The following is an 18,252-nucleotide window of genomic DNA, read 5'->3' as shown; positions in this document are numbered from 1 at the left end:
CACTGACCTCGGCTGCGCGGCCTTGGTGGGGGGGAGGGGTCACTGACCGCGGGCGCGCGGCCTTGGTGGGAGGGGTCACTGACCGCGGGCACGCGGCCTTGGTGGGGGGAGGGTCAATGACCTCGGTCGCGTGACTGCGGTGGAGTCACTGACCTCGGCCGCGCGACCGCGGCGATGTTACTGACTTCGGTCACGTGATTACGGTATATATATACAAAATATATATATACCGCGTAGCGCGCGCCTGTGTTGTGCTAGTGTAATAAAATAGTTTATGGTAGATTGTAGTTTTTTTTTCTCAACAAAAGAAAAAAGTCGCAGTTTATAATTCTTCAAATTATATGATACATGCTTTGTGCTCGCGTGATTGTTGTTATGTAAACTATTACGTATAAATATCAGCCAGAAGTTCTAGCACGTATGATCTGAAGCTAATTATTTCTGTCCATATGTTTTGAAAAAAAAAAAAAAAAGAAAAAAACATAGACAGACAACGCGACATGTGAAATTTTCGCTGCTAAATAAATCTTTATGTTTTTTCTCTTAATTAGCGTGTTTATGTTTTTTACTTTGATTGAACTTTTTTACTGTAACAATGACTTTCTTGCAATAGTTTCAAATAACAACGCAGAATATGCAAACGCAAATTGCAAATACATGTTATCGCCGCTCGCCTTTAGTTTTCGAGTTATAAACAAAGTTTCACAAATGAATTCTTTGTTTTCCAACACCTGTGTCGAAAAGAAAGTCGTAAGGAAATATATTGTTTGTATGACACGTGTAGGCAGGGAGAGGGCTTCGCTCCCCTTGCACACCCTTCGAAGAAATCTAACTTAACGATGCATAATGTACATTATTATATTGCAGTGATATGTATATTAGAGATTGAGTTTAGAAAAATTTTTAGGAGAGCAAGAGGAGGAGCAAAGCCGTTATTATAATATTAATTTGAAATTTGTGTTCGACTCACTTATTGTTAGATCGACGCAATTGCCTTTACGTCTGGCAATAGCTAAAGCCGGCGAGGACTGAAAGCCGATCGATGACTTTGTCACAGAGTTCGATTTGAAGAGCGCCCGATGAAAGCACAGACAAGCCGTGACACTCTTTCGTTTTTTTTTCTCTATTGTACGCCTTCTACTCCACTGCGAATGAGTGTCATATCAGTCATGACATAACTGTAACAAAAAACTTCAACTTCTTCTCTTTCAGAACTACTGCTCTTGTCTGATTTATATTCTAATTTATATTAGAACTGTATGTATTGCTAAAAAAGTTTTTTTGTTGATGATAATAACACCTACCTGATAAATAAAAATTATTTGTTACACTCTAATCTTTTTTTGCAAAATGTTAAAACCGTTGTTTTGTATGTAAAATGTTAAACCGTATGTAAAATCGTTTATTTATTCACACCAACATAAGCAGTAATTAACATTTTACTTCAAAAAAGCTACGTTGTAACATTTTATCAGTAAAAACCGACCCTTACTATCGCGTATATATATATACATCGAGACAACATTTCCTCACATCATAAGTATAACGGTGTACGATTGGTACAATGTATTGTGTAGTAAAATCTTTTCCAACTTTCGACAAGTGTAACATATAATACAATTAACGTCAATTCTTAGTTTTGTTTTAACAATTTTGTTCTCACATTTGACACGAACAATATTTCAATATAATTTTGTAGTGTTGCTGTTGCGCAAGGTGACCACCTGTTTTGCTTTAGAATCAGTTTCGACAGTCATTTTCCGCGATCGGTTAAGAATTTTATAATTATTGTTATTTGAATGAATGAACTGTTTCATCAGAACAATTCGTATATTTGTCTCGATACTTTTACATATCTTATTAGTTTAAAAACTTAATAAAAAAATAGATCTCGTATATTCGGATCGAACAACACAACATCGAGCTAAATTTGATCTTTGCTCTAGTAGTTTTTTAAATCTCTATTATTATTATTGTATTCTACACAACAAATATGTAGTTTTTTCTAGAATTCGTCGATTAAATCTCGTACAATTTCAATCTGTGCAACATGATATCGAAATCTATGTCGTCCGAAATAAAACCCGAAGAGACTGCGATTGATTCGGCATCAATACAAGAATCGCCAAAACAAGAACACAAATGGGAGATTGTGTGGAAAAACATCTTGTTGTTTCTGTCCATTCATCTCACTTGCATTTATGCAATCCTAAATATTACAAGAATGAACAAGTTGACAATTGTCTGGTGTAAGTATCTTTTTTTGCTTCTTTGTTTGTAATAACATTATATAAAAGATATTAGTTTTTAAGAAAATGATAATATTTGTGCAAAAAGTTTGTCATTTCGACTACAATGTGTCTGCAAATGTGCGAGTCGTCGCAATTTCCATATCTTGATACAATGAAAATGCGACGTAAATACACTGATAACATTCAAAAAAAAAAAAGGTAAAAGTTGCATATCGACAAAGAAATTATCACCTGTGATAAGACCATTTTACAAAAAACACAATAAATAATCTTCTTAATCGGTGTGCGACCGTAATCGCTTTCTTAAAACAGTAATTTGTGTGATTGGTAATTTTTCAGTTGCCGTTGTTGGTATTCTTTCCGGGATCGGTATTACTGCAGGCGGTCATAGATTATGGGCTCATCGTGCGTACAAAGCAAAATGGCCGCTGCGATTGATCCTGATAATTTTACAAACTGTTAGCTGTCAAGTAAGTTTTGCATTATTCACGTGTTCACTTATTTGTATTATTATTTATTTTTTCTTTCCTTTTGTGATAACTTTCGAGTCTCGTTAATTCTCTCTTGTCTTAACTACAGTTGACTCATGAAAGCTGTTTTTGCGTAATAAATCACATTACTTAATCTCGATTTGACTGATTTATTTATTTTTCAGGATGACATTCATCACTGGGCCAGAGATCACAGAATGCACCACAAATTCATCGACACCGACGCGGATCCGTACAACTCGAAAAGAGGATTCTTTTTTTCACATATAGGTTGGCTTTTAACACGAAAGCATCCGGAATTAAAAAAAAAAGGCCCACTTATTGATTGCAGTGATCTCAAACGCGATCGTATTGTGGCTTTTCAGAAAAAGTATGAGACTTATATAACCCACATGTCAATATCTCATAGTGTATCCGAGTTATTTTTTTTTTATCTTTGTTTATAGATACTATCATCTTCTAATAGCTGTGTTTTTTATCGCCGTGCCAACGATCGTGCCCTGGCTGGCGTGGAATGAATCTCTGTGGTACTCGTGGGTCGCAAATATCGCTAGATATTGCTACGGTCTTAATGCTATTTGGTTGGTGAACTCGGCGGCTCACATGTGGGGAATGAAACCATATGACAAGTAACGTACCCGTAATAGTTTTTTTTTTTTGCGCGCGAACATAAGTTAGCGCAACCTCCTTAGGGCCTTTAAAAGAAATCGGCGGTTTGAGTATATAAAAATTAGTGATTCTAATGTATCAATTAATATAGTGCATATATGTCATCTTTGTTGCGCAGATCTATGTCTCCTGCTGAAAACGCGGTTGTCGCAGTTCTGGCTACCGGCGAAGGCTGGCACAATTATCACCACGTCTTTCCTTGGGATTACAAAGCAGCGGAGCTTGGAAATTACTCGATGAATTTTGCTACAGGTTTTATTGACTTCTTCGCTCTTCTGGGGTGGGCTTACGATTTGAAAACTGTATCTCCGGACATAGTGAAAAAACGTGTTCTCCGAAATAACAAAGAAACTAGTAATAGCAACAACAGCAATTGTATCGAATAAGACAGTAGATATGAGTTCAAAAATCTATACTGATATATATATATACGCATACTGATATATATATATACGTGTGTATACGCAACCAAATATTATGGTGTATGTATAAATAAAACAATAAATCTGAACTTGTCGGGTATGGGATAAACAACTCTTACATGATTTGTACATTTTTTGAGAATTCCCGTTTACTTTAAAATAAACATTGAAAACTATGGTGTTCACATAGTGGAAGTAAATTATTTCTAGATGTGAAGTGTGTAATAAAACAGTAAAGAATTTATGTTTTTTAAAATACTGAGAACATAGTAAAAAACTGTAATAAAACCAATTTTTTTTTTCAATACGCAAATACGCATTTATGTAGTAATCTTATACACTTAAGCAGGATAAATAAAAATGATTAATTCGATAACTTTGAGAAAAAAATATATGTCGCGTCTGATCGAGACTTCGCTCATATACAATTTAGCGCGTTCTCCTCGCTCTTTCTCCAAAAAGCCTCTCCCAAAAAACAAAAGCAGTTTAACAAATAAATATGAAGTTTCGCGATCGCTTATTGACAAAAGAAAATACGAAAATTTTTCATGCAATATAATATTGCTATGTGATTTCTCTTAAACGTTGTTTCTAAAACTCATTCCAAGTTCTCGTATGTTTTAGATATGTGCGATATGACACTTATAAAACGTGAACCTGATTTATTTGATGTCTTGATTAAAAGTAACAATTTTAAGTACTGATTTATCACGGTGGTTCACACACACACAAAATACGTGAACGCGCTTGGTTTGCGTGAGCACTTCACGTGACTCTTGACGTGCGCCCGACTAAAGATCGGCGCTGATTGGCTTAATTTATTCAATGATTACTCCATTCACACGTGTAAGATACATGAACATGTATATATATATATACGTATATATATATAATATACACGCATATTTCCGCACAACATTCAGCGAACGAAAATCATGAACATCTATACATTTATTAGTTTGTAAGTATTACGTGTATATGTACGGTGTAAATGTGTAATTCGAGAAGCGTAACATATAATATGTATACACGCAGTGATTTGGATTATTTTTGTTTTCACAAGTTTATTCTCACATTTGACACGAACAATATTTTAATATAATTGTGCGGGTTCTGTTCTGTAAAGATGAGTCTTTTTGCTTCAATTAGTTCTGACATCGATTTTCGTTCTCGATTAAAAATTTTATAACTATTAAAAATGTGAAGTGAACTGCTCCAAATAATATAATTCAGAAATTCAAAAATTGGCAGTATGGAACAAACACAGTTGTTAGTGTGTGTGATGTAATTAATTTATTGAGTAACAAAACGTTTTCGACCTTAGATTGGGTCTTTCTCAATGTTTTTCTACAAAGTTTTAAAAACAAAATACAAAAGTCGACAATTAATGTTTCAATGGATAAAAAAAAGTTTTTTATTAAAACTTACAGTATATGATAAATTAGTTGAGTTAGATGTACAGCTCACAATTGCATATTATAAACGGAAAACAACCACAGCTTTTAACATAGTATCGCAACCAATGATGCGGCACCAATACAAGACCCGCAAAAACAACAATATAAATGGAACAGTGTGTGGAGGGTCTTTGTTTTTCTGTACATTTATCTCACTTGTAATTGTGGATTGTTACATATTCTAAGGATGAGCAAGTGGACGATTGTTTGGTGTATGTAACTTTTGTGTTCTTGTTCTTTGTTCGTAATAACATCCCAGATAGTCAAATGATAGTAGCATGCCAGCAGTATGCACGCACATTTAATCAGCACTTTGCAGCAGATTCCACTCAGCTGTGTCCTTATATGAGTGAATTGTGTAGGCACAATGTGCAAGGAAAGCAACTCAGCGAAAATATAAGAAATAAGTGAAAACAAGAGCACGTTATGCTTCAAATCTGCTACATTTATTTCAGCAAGTTCTGCTTGATTGATGCAATAATATTTGCATCACGGTATGACACATGTATATTTTTTTTTTTTTTTGCTTTTCTGTCGACTAGGTAAAATACCAGTTTGATTAATTGCTGCATTCTACTGGCATGATGTGTTATTGCAGATTTTGCAAAACAATCGATCCTGGTTATTGATTATGTGAGATATCGATTTTCTAAAAAAAGTATAATGTTTATGCAAAAAGTTTATCAATTCAACTACATGTGTCCGCAATTATACGAGTCATTGCAATGTATCTTATCATAATAATGCGACTTAAATACACTAATTACATGCAGAAAAAAATAGTAGAAGTTACATATCGATAAAGAAATTTATTACTTATGATAAGATTATTTTAGAAAAAACGCAAATAATATTTTGAATAATACAGAACAAAAAGTATATTTGCAAAATTAAATATTTAGAAATATTCACGTGGCAGTATCAGTATGTTCCATGATTGAGGACAAAGGTGATTCCGACAAAGCAACTCGATCTTGTTAAGTACCAATGTAACTATAAGAACAGTATAACTATGATGTATTTTTATATTACAATTTGACGATAAATGATTTGTATTCTGTACAAAGAAATAATTTCATTATAGTTGACGAGCCACAGCCCCGCCAAGTTTTTTTGCATTAAATATTTTTTATATTTTGAAAAACTTTTTTATAGTTTGAAAAACATCTTGGAAGTAGAAAATTGTATGAAAGCTATCCTGTGCAAACAAATTTGCACAGTAGGTGGAGAGCCGTGTTCGAATCGTTGACGACCAGCGTAGATAAAAGTTTGTCTTTAGAAAGTATGATATAAATTTGGTTTTTTTTTTTTGTTTTCTAACTGTCATATATATTTAAATATTACATGTATATGTGCGGTTTAAACGTGTACGAATTTCGATCAGTAACATATAATATATATATATACGCAGTGATTTGAATTATTTTTGTTCTCACAAGTTTATTCTCACATTTGACACAGACAATATTTTAATATAATTTTGTGGATACTGTTCTTTGCAAAGACGAGTCTTTTTGCTTCAATCAGTTTTGACAGCCAGTTTCGTGCTCGGTTAAGAATTTTTATAACTATTGTTATTTGAATGAGTACTGTTTCATCAGAACAATTCACGTATTTGTCTTGATACTTTTACATGTTGCGCGATATCTTATTGTAGAAACTTAGCGTTTGAAAACGCTCATGCATTAAAAAACTAATAGTACTTACTCAAAATACTAAAAACATGCGTCAGCTTATTTTTTTTTAAATCAGTTGTCTAAGAGATTTTTTGCTGTGTCGACTTAAATGGGACACCCTGTATATATGTACATTATATATACATATATAAAGTCCCTTACACAATGGAAGGAATAGCGATAACGACAGAAATAACACTAGTTTTTAAAGAGTTTATATTTATAAATAACGGTAGGAACATACGGTAGGAACATAATCTAACATACAAAAATATACATGTATCAATGCAGATCGGAAAACAGAATAAGCAATAGCAAATAAAATTTCCGACGAGTTTGAATTCTGTGTCTATTGCTTATCGCTATCACTATTCCCTCGCATTGTGCAAGAGGCTTAATATGTGACTAATTTATCTTTATATTTTTACATGTTGTGTGCTATCGTATTTTAGAAATTCAATATTTGAATTTTTTGTATATTCAGAGAATATGTAATAATATGTTATGTGCGACACGACGTCGAAATAGATTAGATCTTTCACATCATCATTATTATGTAGTATACGATTATGTATGTACACGATTATATGTTTGGCACTGAATTAAATACTAAGATTCTAACAATCTACATAACGTGAAACAATACATGTGCATATATACATATACACATATATACACATATATACATGTTACATACATGTACGTAGAAATATATATATAGATCGTTTCAGTACTGGCAGTAATGACCGAACAAGATGAAAGTAGGTCACGTCGAGGTTATTGATTCAAAATAAAGCCGAAACGTTCCGGGAATTTATGAAGTTTAATAATCTCTGTGCTCTCGTCCATCTATGTGTAAATATGATTTTTTCTCATATTTAATGTTTTCCGAAACAAAACTATCACTTGAATCTTTGTACAACCTCTATTATGTCGCTATTAAATGTGAAATGTACGTTCAAAGTGATGCATCCGTAGTTATGCGCTGAGGAAACCTTTCCTGTGCGACGACGCGCATCATATATCTATCTGCACAGTGTGCAGTGCTGCAACTACCCTCGCACCGTGATTACCCTCGATCTCATCAATGTCGAGATTCCGATTGTTCTCGTTAATATAGTGAGACAAAATTTTTGTTATTCAAGAATATAACATGTATATGTTTTACAGTTTAAACAAGAATTGAGTGTTGATCCTTATTTTCGTTGGTGCGTGACTCAAATAAGCATGACTGAGAAAAATTTCCACGATGAAGTCTGCGACACGACAAATTGCAAACAGAAGGATGTCACAGAAAAAACGGAACGCAAAACAGACAGTTTTGGAATACTATGGTTTCCGACCTTATATTTGGTCACATTGCACATTATCGGGCTTTATGGTTTAGTCACGTTCAATTATTTTGAAAACCTGAAAACGACTTTATGGAGTAAGTATATATATATATATATATATAACTCTAAAAACTGTGTGTGTTAATTGGGAGTATCTTATATCTTGCTGAGGTTTACTGACAAAAAAAAAAGAAATACTAGTGTTTTTATAAGTTTTTAGAATTTTAACCGTGCAATTTATACGATGACTTTAATGTACATACGTATGATTAGAAAAGATATGATTAGAAAATAGAACTAAAATAAATATTTTGTTATAATTGTTTTAGTACTGATTATGCACAATCTGGGGTGTATCGGCGTGACTGCTGGTGCCCACAGATTGTGGTCTCATCGATCGTATAGAGCCAATCTGCCGCTTAGAATTATCCTCGCTGTCATTTACAGTTCGGCTGCTCAGGTAATAAAGCGATACTAAAATAAAAGGGTTAATTTGTGACTCCGTGCGTGTTTGAAATTGCGATTTAGTCACGCGCGATACAAATGCACGCGATAAGTTTTTTTTTTTTTTTTTTTTTTACCAAGTATCAATATAAAATATAAAATTTCAGAAATTTTTCTCTGCGTTAACTTTTACGCAGAGAAGAAGAAAATATATGAGAAATGTCATAGCGTATCCATCTTGCGTGTAATTTTGCGAGAATTTATAAAAAAAAAACTGCTTATGCGAGAACGCGTTTGCACATCTGTAATAATAATTTGAAAATTTTGAAAAAAAATGAAGATTACTGGTTTTGCACAACTGTGTGAGACATCCTCATGTATTTACAAAAATACTTTCTCTCTCTGATAGAGTAAATACCTTTTTTTTTTTTACAGGTATCTGTCTTCTCCTGGGTGCGGATTCATCGAATGCATCACAAATATGTCGACACCGACCTGGATCCGCACAACAGTCGACGTGGTTTCTTCTACTGTCACATAGGTTGGAGTATGAAGAGGTTCAGTCGCGAGATCGTTAAGGAGCTACGCGAAATCGACATGAGGGAAACCATGGAAGATCCGGTTGTTGTTTTTCAAAAAAAGTAGATCGTCCGTTGTACACGATGTTATATATTTCCAATGTATGATGCAATTTTTTTTTTTTTTTCATGCGTTTCCTATATCAATTCTTTGCAGATACGTGTGGATAATGACACCGATATTCACTTTTATCCTGCCTACGCTTGTACCGGTGTACTTCTGGAACGAGACTTGGAGCAGAGCGTTCGTCTCGCAAACAATACGAGCGTTATTCGTGCTGCACGCGATGTTTTCTATAAACAGCGTTGCCCACATGTGGGGCGCCAGGCCGTACAACAAGTGAGTCTTCAAAAGATCCTTTTAGAATAAAACATTAAAATTACAAAGCAAAAATCGCCACAAATATCGTTCGCGCTGCAAGATTCTGCTGCAAAAAAAACAAAAAAAAAACAGAAGTCTCTGTCTTTCCTTACATTTAACATAAAAAGAATTTTCCCGAGTAATATTCTCGATCGTCCAGCGAAGTTTCGAATATTGCGATGTCGTGTGTATTGGCAATAATATTTCAGATTTTTTCGTAAATATTTAATGTTTGTGTATTTTCTTGTTCTTTTAGGAACATATGGCCCACGGAAAATATGGGCGTGAGTCTGTTCATGGCAGGTGAGGGCTTTCACAATTATCACCATGTGTTTCCTTGGGATTATCAAGCGTCCGAGTTCAGTTGGTACGTTCTGAACTACTCGGCGCTCTTCATTGACGCGTTCGCGAAGATTGGATGGGCCTACAATCTCAAAAAGCCGTCCCCCGAACTTGTTAAGGAAGTCACGATTAACAAAGGCGACGGTTCCCATACGCAATGGAACGAAGTTCCACCGATAGACGATTAAATGCGTTTTCAAAGTCAGTACAAAACAAAATACTTTATCAGTATTAACACCAGAAAAACACCACATTAGTGCGAATTTGCTACCAGTAAAAAATGTTTAAATTAAAATTAAAATTAATTTTAACAAGCTTGTTCAGATTGAAGCAGCTTTAACAATTTCTTTCTACTACGACAAAATACGTACACTATTTATAGTATTACGTGGGAAATTTTCGAATCAAATTTTCGAATTAACATCACGCACCGGTACTCTCGGTGAGAGCTGGAATCTCTCCTTATGCGGGAACGTCCTGGCCAGACCTTCCCGCAACTGATCGGGAGAAGAACTTGTTCGCGCATATATATAAAATCACGCGAAGCAAAAAAGAATTTATTACCTCACGATATTTTATATTACAAAATCGCGATAGCAAATCAACTGCCCACACGCACGATAAAGTGTAGGTCAGAATTGTGCCTGCGCAAGAAGTCAAGGCTGCGACTCAGTCGGCACCGATCGGCTGATTTTCTTGCGCAAACGCACCTTCATTGTGCTAGTTACCGCTATCCCGGGAAGACGACAAGACTAAACTGATTTTGGTCTTGACAACTGAACTGATTTTGACGATTTCGAAAAGTTCGAAAAGTTCAACAAATCGGAGACGAGTGTCTTCTTTCTGCCATTTCGGATTGTAATAATTTTTCGCGTTATATTTGCGTCTCGCAACGGGAGTTCGAATTGCGAAGCACCTTACAGAGTTACCTCACAGCTGTGAACGCGTCTCGCTTCCTCAAACGGCGAATCGGTCAGTTACTATTGTCAGTGTTCCGTTTGATAATTGTTTGATCATTGAGTGTCGACATATGGCACGCATGTCCGAAATACATCTATGAGACATCCAGAAAATGTCTTATGTCTCTAAAACATTATCGGGATCTCCCACAGATGTATTTCGGATATGCTATGCTGTCTGGGTCATTTGCAAAAAGACAGACGGGGGATATGTTATCGCGAATGTATATTCTTCGTTCTCGCGAGCTTTGAAATTCGCGTCCGTGTTCATGTGTTCCGAGATGATCTCTTGTCTAGAGAATCTCAAAATATACATTGTTACATCTGCTGTGATTTGTTCTCACTTTATTATATTATTCCGTTTCACGAATCCCTACCGTTAAATAATTTATTTAAATAGCAAAAGTATTTGTTGTAGTCGTTATCGTTTCATGTCTCTATCGCGTCCAAAATGGTGATTCTGGTGATACGTTCTACACATCTAGCGTCTAATTATAATTATAAAATTAAAAACATTATCGCGATAGATCGGGACGTGTCAAAGTTATTATTAGACGTTAATTACCGTTCTATTATAAAGAGAACCTTAAATTGTAAAAAAAATGACTTAAAGAGATTTGAATAGTAAAAGAAAGATTTGAATTTATAAATAATTATAAATTGATGACTTTTAGGTTATTTATTATTTGAACAATGTTGTTGCTATAGAATAAAAAAAGGAAGAACTAAAGAGAGGGAGTCGCAAGCGAGCTGGAGGGGGTGGAACGGATAAGAAATAAATTTGCTCATATATTTATTAATTAATTTTTGCGTCTCTTTTCCATTCTGGCTTATATTATCCTATATCTCATAACATCTAAAGAGACAATATAAAGCAGTTCGAAGTGAAAATACGTTCAACTTTTCAGACACACAAAAACACTTCAAGTGATTTTACATAAAATCTATAATTATTCATAATTATATTTGTTCGTTAGAATACGTCTTGTACATCAGATTTTTGTTCCATTTCGTCGAATACGAAAAAGTAGCAAACTCTAAAAGAAAAGATTTATTTCATGTATAAATTTTTTAACAAAGAGTTTACAACAAATAATGTTTTTACTTAATTAAAATATCATCAATAAATCCTTAAGAAAATTTTATCTTGAAAAACGCCTCTTTCAAATTGAATGCTTTTATTTTGGCAAAGAGATGCGCAGTATAAACGACATCAAATCCAGTCCAAATTCGCACTAGTGTGGTGTTTGTAAGTAAACAAAATGAAGTGTAGTGTTCGAGAATTAAGCATATAGAAGATAAACAGTATGTAGTATAAATAAGTTTTTGAAACGCTCGCTCGATTATTCAATAAAATACTAATCAAAAGTACGCGAATCATAGAGCCGTCGCTCGAAAATTCAATTGTTTCTTTTATCTATCCGAGTCTCTTTCAGTCGCTGTGAGAATACGTGTGCGTTACAATATTTCTTACTAAATTATCATTTTATTAAATTTTATTTGCATTTAATATGTTTAAATTACAAGTCTGCATTTCCGTATTTATGAACTACGCACACGAATCTCGCGCAAATAAATTTTGTTCACACAGTTCGCACGTGATCACGAATTAGAAAAAAATTGAGAAACAGCAAGAAATTGAAAAGACGTCGAGAACTGTAAAAATGTAACCGCTACTGCGGTCACATTTTTTAAATAAATAAATATATGTATACTGATCGCGGTAAGATTTCGCGTTAACTTCGAAGTAATCGAGCTTCTGCTATTGTTCAAGCTCAACTGTTTGAATTGTTAAGCGACTTATCCTTCTATTTGTCTCCTACCACCATTGTTTTGTGACGACATGAGGTTAAGTCGTAGTAATATTACATTCTCGCGTTTTCCTCGTACGACAAAGATTTCAAAATCGTCGATTGGCTATCGAATAGTTCTATAGTAGTCGTAAGAAAAAAAACATAGGATTGTAATACTATAGTCTTTTTGACTTTCTCATAATGTGTGACGTGGACCACTGCGCCTCTTCAGAGTTTAACTAGTGCAAACTTGTTCAAGAAAAAGAACAAACTATATGTGTTAACGGTGGTCTTACTATATAAAAACAAAACTATATGGAATTTTATAAAATCGTGTAAACTACATAAAAAATATAAAAAAACATTAAGCATGTATCTTTAATCTGTTAAAATTCAATATTGACTAGAAATACTAGAAGAACATGTATTCTTAGAAACTACAGTATTAATTTCTAAATAAAAATAATTTCAGAAAAAAATAAGAGAAATTTCTTCAACTATCTATTACCAAGGTCACATCAACTACCGTGTCTTTTAGCTCTTCTTGCGTTCTTGAGTTTTATATGTTATATTATTATTTTTTATTATACTTTTGAACAGATTCTTAATGTTTTAGTAAAATTAATGCTTTTTATACGGTAGCGCTTATACATAGTACAATATATTATAATATCCCACACAGACATATCCATCCATCCAGACATCCATTAGACATCTATTAGATGTCACATGGAGCTGTCGACGTCCAATAGACGTCTAATGAAGTTTTTCTTCTGTGTGGGATATTATATTATTTTAAAGAAAAAACGTTAAAAACGATTGTGTCGTTAAGAAAGAGGTGTTAACATACAGGATCTACGTATGGAAATATATGTAAATCGTACACGGTACATAATGAACCCAATATCTATATTGCAAGGAAAGATCCAACATTTGTTCAGTGCTGCTCGAGTATTTCGACGTGACAGATCGATGTCAAAATTTCTTACAATTTTCTCCTACCGCAAAACACAATATTCAGTGTCACGAGACGACATTAACTACTGGTTAGTATATAAAACATAAAAATTTATAATATCAAATATTATTACAATAACATTGTTGCTCTGAGTAACAAAAACTTTTACATAAAATGACAAAATTTTTGTATCAGTTGGATTGTCGTATAAATTTATTTCGATGTGTACAATTTAATACACCGCTCTCAAAGAAAAAATTCCTTATTGAAGATTAATTTTATAACAACAAAAATGAAATAAAATTAAATATATATATATAATAATATGAATAAAATCTCTCTAGATACCATTTTAATTGAAAAAAAAGACAATAATATTGCACTTATATTGTCATCTGTTGCTTACTGCTTCAATATTAATATAGAAAGCGCAATAATATTTAAATCGTGCATGTTAATACTAAATGACTGACGTGTGTGCTAAGAAATGCAATGTTTTTTGTGCAACATTTGTTGAAATAACTCATTGTGACAGTACCGTTGTGGTTAATATATAACAAAATCACAGTTTGTTGTGTTGCGTACAGTCGTATTTAAGAGTACGCTGATATTAAAGAATCGACTATAAAACTCTATCACTCGTGCACAATCTTCTAATTACTACTTTCAACGGTTTTTTGAAATCAGGATATTTTCTTATTAACTTACTTTTTTTTACCGATGCTAACAAGTTTTTATACATAAGTTTTAAAATATTCAAGAAATATTCAAGAAATATTCAAGAAGTTTTAAAAATGCAGACAATAGAGCAATATAAATAACGTGAATAAATTCATCAGTACAGACAGAAACGTTTTGCTGATTAAAAAATATGAAACATTGTTTCTATTACCGCGAATTATAACAATCTTAAATATTTTAAAAATATATTAAAATATTTTACTTTTTTAACTATTTTCAAATTTCTAAAATATTTTAAAATAAAATATTTTAAAAATTGAAGTATTTTAATAAATTAGATATAGTGTTTTATCAAAGTTTTTTATTCTAATATTGTCACACACATCTCACATTGTGCACTAATCTTCTTTTTTTTTCTTTTTTAAGTTGGTTTTTCTCTATATAAATTTGATAGCAACTAAGAGAACACAATGTCAAATCAGTCCGAGTGCCTCACCATCACGGAAGTGTACAAAGAGCAAGAAATTATGAACAACGATATTGCCACCAACGAGAAGGTTCGAAAAACAAAACCAGATTTCTTCAATTTTGAAACGGATATAGTGTGGTCAATAGCTCTGCAACTCTTTGTACTACATACTCTTGGTATATACAACTTAGTAACTTTCAACTATTTGCAAAATCCATGGACTACATTGTGGAGTAAGTATCTTAGTTTCACACAAGTTTAGATCTGTATATTCTGATTATACGTAGGAATCTAGAAGCGATTTTCACACGCGCACAAGAAATTTGAAAACGATTCTTTTCTCTTCTTGATTCATGTTTATTTAGAATTGTATCTAAAATTTCTCATTGAAGTAGTCGAACTAAATATTTTCCCAGGCAGTGGTCGAATCAACGCTCGTACAGATAAACGCGTTCACACAATGTCATTGTCAACTTGACGAATCATCCGATCATATATGATCGCTCGTTTTTTATCTAAGTGACGTACCGATCGAAAACGTAAAAGTTAAAGACAACAGAACAATGAGAGAAAAGAAAAAAATTCCGTAAATCTCTGTCTTTTTCTGTACGCGTATATCAGACAGCAATTGTATGATATGTGACCGTACGCAGCGAGTATACGGTAGCGGCAAGTGTCAGCACGAAGACATTTTTATTTTAGTGATTATTTCGCTTCAGCGACTTTGACTTTAATAAAGTTCAAGGACTGTATATAATTTTACAAAAAAAAAACATTCATCTGAATATTAACTAATGTTAGACAATGTCTCTCTATTTGTATTTTTACATTTTTTTTTTTATGTTTTGAAGTTGTTGCCATGTATATCATATCTAATATCGGCGTGTCTGGTGGCGCACATCGACTTTGGAGTCACAAATGTTACAAGGCCAAATTACAGCTGAAAATTTTTTACTTGATATGTTTCAGCATGTGTGCGCAGGTAATTGTAATTTTTTCATGCCGCATGTGCGAGAGGATTTTTTGAACAATCTGTTACGTGTTACATGATTGTTTAATTTATGTGCAAATGATAATACAAATGACGTGTTTTATGGTGTTTTTTGTTTACTTTTCTAGAATACAATAGTCAGTTGGGTTAGAAATCATCGGATGCATCATAAGTACTGCGACACCAACGCCGATCCTCACACTATTACGCGAGGATATTTTTATTCGCACGTCGGCTGGGTGATGATGGAGGAACATCCAGAATTCACGGAAAAAAGTAAAGTGCTCGATTTATCAGACGTTACGTCGGATCCCGTTGTAGCCTTCGGCGAAAAGTTATGTTTCCTTTTTATTTTTTTAATGAAAGAAACAATATTTCTCATATGTATTTCATTTTCTATCAGACACGAGTGCAATTGACAATTTAATAAATTTTAATTGTTTGTTAGATACAAACGTGATGTTTGTTTTTTGATATTTTTTTAAGTAATTTAAATAACTGTTCACACAAAACATATATCTCGAGAAACACTGACAAAAACTACTTATACTCTACTATATAGATACTTCATGCCGCTTCAACTGTTCTTCGGCTTTATCCTACCTTCGGTAATACCCGTGTATTTATGGAACGAGACCTGGAGCAGAGCAATTATATCACAAGTTTTCATACGATACATGATCACTTTGAACTCCGTGTGGACCATCAACAGCATCGCTCACATATGGGGCACCAGACCATACGATAAGTACGACGTCATTGAGTTTAGAACAAGAAAAACTTTTTCGAACACAAATTTTACATTATCAATTATATATATACGTATGTGTTTGTTTATATTATATTTTTCACGCAGAACCATTAAGCCAGCGAACAACGATTTTGTCAATTTCATAACAGTGGGAGAGGGATTTCACAACTACCATCACGTGTTCCCGTGGGACTACAGATCGTCCGAGACAGGAAACAAAATGAATTATACCACGTTCTTTATTGAATTATGTCAGAAATTGGGATTAGCTTACGATTTGAAATATCCGTCTTTGGATATGATAAAAAACACTGTGTTGAAAAAAGGCGACGGGAGTCATCCGATGATGTCCGAAGTACCGCCACCGGAATCGAATTAAGATATATCTGAAAAAATAACGTAGAAAGTCTTGGTTATTATACTTATCAGATTATACGTATCAGAGGTTAGAGTTAGGTTAAAACACTGCAGGTCTTAAAAAAATGTTGTTTGTGGTAAAAAAAAATATATGTACATGTAAATTTGTGTACAAATATTGGTTTTATTATATTTTTAATAATTTGGTGTGTGTGTGTGTGTATAAAACATTAATAAATACAATGCAATGTTAAAATAAGAAATTTAAATTTGAAAACCATTTTTTTGATGGTGCATTTAATAAATTTTCAAACATTTATGTTTGAAAACTAAAATTATAATTTAATAGTATTTGATGGAGTGAGGTAATAGGTAAATATATGTTATATGTGAAAATTGAAGAGTTTATTTATGTACTACTCACATCAATAATCGGTTTTTTTGTTAACCGTCATAAGAAAATGTCATAAGAGACATACAACGTAAAAACAAAACATACACTAACATTATGTATCAAACGTCATTTCATATCGATAGTCGCATTTTGTTAAAGCAAAGTTGTTGTCACACAAAAACTTTTTACTGTATGCGTGTTATATGTGTGTTTTTCATTTAATGTAAAAAACAACAATTAAACCACCTAGGGTAAAGATGCCTATTATGAGATACCTTTTTTTAAAGACTTGTAATTTATTAAATATGTAAACTTAACTCTTAGTTTTATGTCAAACTTATGGGAAATATATTCAAGTTTTATCGCTAAAAGTTAGCAATCGATAATAGCTACACTTTGGTTCATGTGAATTTTTTTAATCAAAAGTGCCAATTTTGCTGATTCAAAAAAAGAGTCCCTAATATGAAAAAAGGTTTCTTTTCCCTATAAGAATCTTAGCAACAACAGAACTATAGTCACATTTTTAACATATCGTTCAATAGTATGCTTTTAGATGCTATTGAATATTTCATTTTTTTGCTTCTTACTGCCTTAACAGCCTCTAATTGACTGTGAGACCACGATTGCCTCTTCTTTGCCTCCATCTGAAAATATGATTACTAAAAACTTACTAATACATCAAATAAAAAACTTGACAGTTCCTAATATAAAGTACTTCATATTAAGAGCGGCTGCGTGTCTCATATTAGGGAATATAAAATTATAGAAAGTTTTATACCGACAAAATATGCAGTAAATTGACAAAACTATGTTACGTAATAAAACTATGTTACATAACTTATACACGTGCACGTGTACATTTAAGTAAATTGA

General features: G+C 33.1%; 3 protein-coding genes across 7 annotated transcripts; all 3 read left to right on the top strand.

Moving 5' to 3' along the window:
• Positions 1–1,532: 1,532 nt before the first annotated feature.
• On the top strand, positions 1,533–3,977 carry LOC109856059 (acyl-CoA desaturase-like). Its single transcript, XM_020430912.1, has 6 exons — positions 1,533–1,716; positions 2,000–2,249; positions 2,592–2,722; positions 2,908–3,113; positions 3,190–3,372; positions 3,531–3,977. Exons 2-6 carry the CDS (start codon positions 2,051–2,053, stop codon positions 3,796–3,798), a joined length of 987 nt encoding a protein of 328 aa, XP_020286501.1. The 5' UTR covers positions 1,533–1,716; positions 2,000–2,050; the 3' UTR covers positions 3,799–3,977.
• Positions 3,978–4,748: 771 nt separating this feature from the next.
• On the top strand, positions 4,749–13,666 carry LOC109856061 (acyl-CoA Delta(11) desaturase-like). Of its 4 annotated transcripts, XR_002250347.1 has the most exons (7): positions 7,710–7,822; positions 8,138–8,396; positions 8,631–8,761; positions 9,181–9,386; positions 9,481–9,663; positions 9,941–10,998; positions 13,611–13,666. XR_002250347.1 is itself a non-coding variant. In XM_020430916.1 (6 exons), exons 2-6 carry the CDS (start codon positions 8,195–8,197, stop codon positions 10,212–10,214), a joined length of 996 nt encoding a protein of 331 aa, XP_020286505.1. In that variant the 5' UTR covers positions 4,749–4,795; positions 8,138–8,194; the 3' UTR covers positions 10,215–11,644. The 4 variants fall into 4 exon arrangements, 3 of the variants coding, with proteins under 3 accessions (XP_020286505.1, XP_020286507.1, XP_020286504.1); XM_020430916.1 differs by lacking the exons at positions 7,710–7,822; positions 13,611–13,666 and adding an exon at positions 4,749–4,795 and having other exon boundaries at positions 9,941–11,644; XM_020430918.1 differs by lacking the exons at positions 7,710–7,822; positions 13,611–13,666 and adding an exon at positions 5,387–5,503 and having other exon boundaries at positions 9,941–11,644.
• A 53-nt stretch (positions 13,667–13,719) lies between these two features.
• Positions 13,720–17,178, top strand: LOC109856062 (acyl-CoA Delta(11) desaturase-like). 2 transcript variants are annotated; one of them, XM_020430919.1, is made up of 6 exons: positions 13,720–13,824; positions 14,844–15,119; positions 15,738–15,868; positions 16,006–16,211; positions 16,440–16,625; positions 16,734–17,178. In XM_020430919.1, exons 2-6 carry the CDS (start codon positions 14,888–14,890, stop codon positions 17,005–17,007), a joined length of 1,029 nt encoding a protein of 342 aa, XP_020286508.1. In that variant the 5' UTR covers positions 13,720–13,824; positions 14,844–14,887; the 3' UTR covers positions 17,008–17,178. The 2 variants fall into 2 exon arrangements, with proteins under 2 accessions (XP_020286508.1, XP_020286509.1); XM_020430920.1 differs by having other exon boundaries at positions 13,727–13,824; positions 14,872–15,119.
• Positions 17,179–18,252: the final 1,074 nt, after the last annotated feature.

This window comes from Pseudomyrmex gracilis, unplaced genomic scaffold (genome assembly GCF_002006095.1).
Source record: "Pseudomyrmex gracilis isolate BER0280 unplaced genomic scaffold, ASM200609v1 scaffold_106, whole genome shotgun sequence".
NCBI classification, from domain to species: Eukaryota; Metazoa; Arthropoda; class Insecta; order Hymenoptera; family Formicidae; genus Pseudomyrmex; species Pseudomyrmex gracilis.
The sequence above is the reverse complement of the archived record's forward strand: the minus strand, read 5'-3'. Positions and strand labels throughout refer to the sequence as shown.